Genomic DNA, 5,940 nt, shown 5'->3' with positions numbered 1-5,940 from the left:
TTGGTGTAGCTAATATCTCCGAGCATTTACACTCCCAACCGTAATATACCACAAGACAGACCACAACACCGGGAACTACATGCCCTGCTCTTTGCGAATAGTGTGTGGGTTCTCAGTTAACGTCCCACAGCGTTATGATCATGCAGCTGTTTTGTGCTGGCTTGCGCCACCAAGACCTCGCCTCTCCTTGAAGACTATTTGCCACACAAAAACTCAAGTCCATTGATATGGAGCAGCTGAAAATAGACTTGCGCTATATGCAGCGGACGAACCAACCACTGATGATGAATTAGAGATATATGTTAGAGAGTATAACACCGCTTTGTCAGCGATGCTCGACAAACATGCTCCACTTAGGACTCGTACTAGGGTCAGTAGGCCTGTAGTGCCTTGGTATAGCGACACCATTGATAAGGCTAAGCGTCACTGTCACGTAGGAAGGCTGAACGGAAGTGGAGAAGAACAAAGTTGCCTGCAGATTTTGCTGACTACGAAAAGAAGAGAAACTATGTTACTAACCTAATGAATAAATCAAGACAAGATTTCTGCTCTATGTTCATAGAGGACAATAGCACTGATAAGAGAAAGCTCTTTGGCGCGGTTAAAAAGCTGCTTGGTACCCATCATTTGCTGCGCTTTCCTGATCATCTTGACAAGACTGTGTTGGCAAATGACGTTGGCAAATTCTTTGTGCTCAAGGTAGAGCACATTCGACGAGACATTGACGCGATTTGTCTAAGCTCTTTAGATCGCAATCTAGTGCCACCGGACAGGATCGCTACAGATATTACAGATCGATCGCTGCGCTCTTTTGACATTCTGAGCGAGAACAACGTGTGTGACCTTATAAAGAACTCTGCCAGAAAGTCGTGCGTATTGGATCCATTCCCGACTAATCTGGTCTGTGACTCATTAGAGGTTTGCACACTTCCCTTCCGAGTGGAAGGAAGCGATCGTAAACCCCTTGCTTATAAAGGGCGCCAAGGACTCTGCTTACAAGAACCTGCGACCAGTCAGCAATCTATTAGTTGTACCGCGCACCGGTGGCTCAGTTGGTTGAGCACCGGGCTGTCACGCGGGAGGTCGTGAGTTCAACTCCGGCCGGACCAACCGGACCAACACTCCGGCCGGACTAACCGGACCAACACTCAGGGTCTTTAAATAACTGAGGAGAAAGTGCTGCCTTTGTAATTACATCTGCAAATGGTTAGACTCTCTAGTCTTCTCGGATAAGGACGATAAGCCGGAGGTCCCGTCTGACAACCCTTGTTCATTAACTGTGTGGGACGTTAAAGATCCCACACACTATTCGAAAAGAGTAGGGGACAGCGTTCCCGGTGTTGTGGTCTGACCTTTCCAGCATGTGGTCGGCTTGGCAGGATTAGCTGGAAGGGCTTCTGTGTGAATGAGACCACAATTGTGTATAACAGCCAAAAGTCAGGCTCCTTAGCCAAGTGCTGGAGCCTCACTCAAGAGCCAAGATTACTGAGAGGGCAGTATTTGAGCAGTTGTACACCCACGTTACAGATAACGAACTATTTCCTGTATGGCAGTCGGCTTATAGGAAATCACACAGTACTGAGAGGGCGCTGCTTAAAATAGTTAACGACATCCTGCTTGACATGAATCGCCAGCACGTGTCTTTGCTCGTATTGCTTGATTTAAGCGCAGCAATTGATACGGTTGACCACGCCTAGAAACGTCCTTTGGTGTCACAGGAGATGTTCTTAAATGGTTCGCCTCCTACTTGTCTGGTCGCTCTCAGCGTGTTGCGGCCAATGGAGAACTGTCAGACAGATCTCACCTATCATTCGGTGTTCCTCAAGGGTCATGTCTAGGACCGCTACTCTTTTCTGTCTATGCTAGTAAGCTGTTGGAAGTTGTTAAAACCTATCTACCAAAAACCCATGCATATGCAGACGACACTCATCTTTACCTGTCGTTCAAGGCAGACAGTTCTGGAAGCGAGACGGAGGCAAAATGTGCTGTGGAGCACAGGGCTGTGAGGGCGTGGATGGTCGAAGATATTATTTGAAGCTGAGTGAAGAGAAGACTGAGTTCGTTCTCATTGGAACTCGCCAGCAACTTAGTTAAGTCCGAACTGATAGTCTTTTAGTTGGTGACATGCCTGTACCATCAGTTATCAAGTGTTTGGTTTAATTTAGTCAATATCATTCTTTACATTAAACATTCAACTATTTTTTATCTCTTTGTAATGATAATATATTTAACACTATAGATGTAGTTTTATATTTTTAGCATAGTTAATTTTATTTCTACCAGTATTTTATTTATTGTAATGATTGTAAAGTGCATTAGATCATATATCTTAATGAATTTTGCGCTGTATAAGTAATAAAGTTGTTATTATTATTATTATTATTATTATTATTATTATTATTATTATTATTATTATTATTTGCGTTGAAAGGCTATGAGCTGGGGCCCGTGGTTTTTCATCCGTAACCGAGAAGACTTTAGAGAGTCGAACCATTTACCGAGGTACATAATTACAAAGACAGCACTTCCTCCTATGTTATTTGAAGACCCTGAATGTTGGTCCGGCTGGAGTTTTGATCCTGTGACCTCCCCAGCACAGAAGTCCGATGCTCAACCAACTTAACCAAGTAGTAACAGTCCTGTAGAGGATTTGAACCTACGACCTCCATAACACCTGTCGGATACTCTACCCTTCATCTGTCTATCTTTCGCCCTTCGCCAAGCAACTAGTCAATCATCCCTTCTCACAGGCTCATTACACGTTTAAAACTTCTTAAGTTGCAATTTCTTGAACAATGTAGATTCGTGGTAAAACCCACATTGTTATGCTTTTCTCTACAAAATATCCTCCAAAAAAAGCCCATTTGAAAAATTTGAAATTTGTTTTGGTCCTGTTTGTTTTTTCTCTCACCAGAGTGAAGTGTCCTTACTGCCCGCTGGAAATGACCCCTGGCGATGCTCGCGATATCAACTTTTACTGAAGGCTGCCGACAGTGTTGGCCCAAATTTAAACATTTTCTATTATTTGTTAACTTTTTATTTTCACTACGTTTGGACTGCGACGAGCCTTAGTACAAAACAAAGAGCTGGGGTTGTTTTGTCGTTTGTAGGAATATAAGTTATGGCAGAAACCCATAAGGGTTGAAACGTGTAACGCGCGTTCACAGCTTCCGAATATTCAGTGCGAACTGATTGGTTGAATGTTTCATTGCTAAGTACCATATTTGGAAACCCTTCGCTCTTGTTGTTCCAAATATGGTACTTAGCAAATCGAATATTCAGAAGCTTGTTTCCTAGCACACAAGGGGCCGTTACACGTTTCAACCCTTATGGGTTTCTGGTTATGGTAAATATAAAAGTACTGTTAGAAAACTTAACCATTTCCTGGATATTCCGTTTACGCCTACGTTGCGGCTTTACCGATGTTATCGCGACCGACTTTTGGTTGATTGTCGGCCGATGTGTCCGTCAATTATCGACAATCCAGTCTATCAGTTTATGTAGACAGTGAAGTTTTGAAATGATCGGGCTCCCATTTGGCTAAACTACAGAATACAGGTCCACTTATTTCCACATCGTTGAATAACAAAAGCTCGTATTGTTATGTTTGTCGTTCTACAAAAGCTTCTAACTAATTTGCATATGCGGCCCTAAATTCTGCAGTTGGTGATCGTCACAGTTATGAGCGATACTTCATCAACAGTGAAACGGAATCCTGACCTATCAAGCCAACAGGGTAAGGGAGCTAGTCTGGCTAGTCACTTTTTGCGTTCTTGATAAACCCGTGGACGATGGATACATGTGAAGTACAGAATATACGAAAGTCGATTCTCTCCCATACTTTTAATCTAATCGTCTGTGACGAAGAAAAGCTACTTAGCGGTATAAATGTGGTAGTGTCAAGACAAGCTAAAAAGGAAAATAGCTCACTGTATCAGTCCAATTTGAATCTCGCTGCTTTCAGTCACCGTGTCCCCTGACAACGAAGTGAGCTGAGAGAAATGTCCCAGACAAGATGTGACAGATCACTTACATATTTGATTTATCATTTACATTTGAGAAGGTAATACACCCCTGAAATGTATTGGCTTTAAAAATCTTTAGCAAAACCTCTTCACATTGGGAAAAAGGGCATTGAATTAAGACCTCACTTTTTAGCCCCTCATTTCACTGTACCAAGGAGATACCGGTAGTCCTACTATAAATAGCTTTCGTTATCAGAATTATCCACGAAAGAGGAAACGGAAAACGCCTGAGAATTCAAGACAGGGTCTCTCGGAAACGTTCTGTTTCCTTTTGTTTATGTAAATAAATGTTTAATGTCTGTTTACTCAGACATTCCCACTCTTTTTGGTTAACCTCTCTGAAACTTCCTTTTTAAACATTTGTCATGTATGTCTCTCTCCAACTTAAAACAGTTCCTTGTTTGCGATTGTTTGGAGATAAAAAGGTTTCCGCTGGCGCTGTTGCGCGCCCGTGCCATTCGCTCCTAGAAAATTATAATTGGACTCAATAGTCGTTAACCTTTCTCAAAATAAATGGCCCTGCGTGAGCAAACACAGTTTATACTATCGACGTGGTTTCAATTTTGTTTATTAGTAGGATGTTAAGGTCATTGCATCTTCTTCTTCTTTTCCACCCGCACGCAAAATTTAATCCAGTGCTCTACACTTTCTTAAAGTATCCGATAAACAGTTTTTTAACGATGGATGCTATGATCAGCCATCTGTCGCATTTTTTCAAATAAAAATTGAATGATACCCCCACATTTGCTTCGTGGAAAAACCGATATATCACGTTACTAAGAAAACTCTCGTGACCTTAACAATAAAAAACTGGCAAATTTAACGTCGGCATAAGCGTTTTTTCTAAAAAAAAAAGAAAACAATCGATTTGTTTATCGATATGCTATTTTAAGTATTCTACGATCTGTTTTTACTATTTCGCCATCCTTCCAACCTCTACTGCTTATCAACAGCCTTTTTGGTCGGTCTAATTGTCGTCTTTTCGTTTAGAATGTTTTAGACGTTGTGAACTCAAACCTTGGTTCCGGGGTCTGTTTGATAGTTTGTTAGAGGTGTTTTCCACCAGAAGATGTATAGTCTGTTGATACCAAATGACTTAATTTCAACTTGGCGGGGATTTCCACTGTTGACACACCAAAGACAACTGTGTCATCTATCGTTGGAAAAATTTTGTTTATCACATGACATTGCGGAAAAAGGTCTTGGAAAAATGTTTACCGCACTCAGACTAAAGAAGATGGTATCGTCTCACTGTGAGATGCCAAAATTTGGATTAAATAAAAAAAACGATTCTATAGAGTTTTCAGCACTTCTTAGGTCCCACTGAGTGGAAAGCCTATTCCCAGATTTCTATGTCTAAATTCCTTGAACTACAACTGTCCGTCATGAAAGATTTTTAAATCAAATTCACTTCTCTATCTTACTACGCCTCAAACTGAACAAAAGGGAATTCAATCATCATGTGTTTCCAGACACGCTGGGCAATTTTATTTATTCATTCTATGAAGGCAAGATTCCCTTCAATGCCACAAATTCTTTCGTCAGAAAGGCAGAGAATACAGGCGCTTTTATCTTGGTTTGTTCTTTTTCTTGCTTTTCCAGAGCAGAACTTCACTTTTAATATGTAATTCCTAGAAATAATCTCATACTTAAAATTAAAGCGGAGAGAGTATGGTTTAGTTAATTATCATGTAAACTGAAAGAGATGATCTCATCCCAGAATAAAAGGCCCTCGGCTTTCCTTAAATAAATACTTCGTTCACAGGATGCTAAGCTACGTCACAGTGAAGTAACGTCCACCCACAGAAATAAAGTAAGATTTTTTTAGCACTTTGTACAGCGAAAAAAAATTCCGGCGTCCAAGAGATTGTCAGTATCGGTTACTGAATCGTGTTTTTTATTTTATTTTGATACT

At 41.0% G+C, this 5,940-nt stretch overlaps 1 protein-coding gene and 1 pseudogene across 1 annotated transcript in view; both read left to right on the top strand.

The window, feature by feature from the left end:
* LOC138008663 (uncharacterized) overlaps nt 1-1,060 on the top strand; it is a 2,016-nt pseudogene extending 956 nt beyond the window's left edge.
* LOC138007282 (E3 ubiquitin-protein ligase RMND5A-like) overlaps nt 1-3,085 on the top strand; it is a 16,389-nt gene extending 13,304 nt beyond the window's left edge. Inside the window, exon 8 of the mRNA XM_068854094.1 lies at nt 2,915-3,085. Within this exon, the coding sequence (XP_068710195.1) occupies nt 2,915-2,981 (67 nt within the window). The 3' untranslated portion in view covers nt 2,982-3,085. The remainder of the gene's footprint in view (nt 1-2,914) is intronic.
* Nucleotides 3,086-5,940: the final 2,855 nt, after the last annotated feature.

Source organism: Montipora foliosa, chromosome 6 (assembly GCF_036669935.1).
Source record: "Montipora foliosa isolate CH-2021 chromosome 6, ASM3666993v2, whole genome shotgun sequence".
NCBI classification, from domain to species: Eukaryota; Metazoa; Cnidaria; class Anthozoa; order Scleractinia; family Acroporidae; genus Montipora; species Montipora foliosa.
This window is presented reverse-complemented; position numbering and strand designations above follow the sequence as displayed.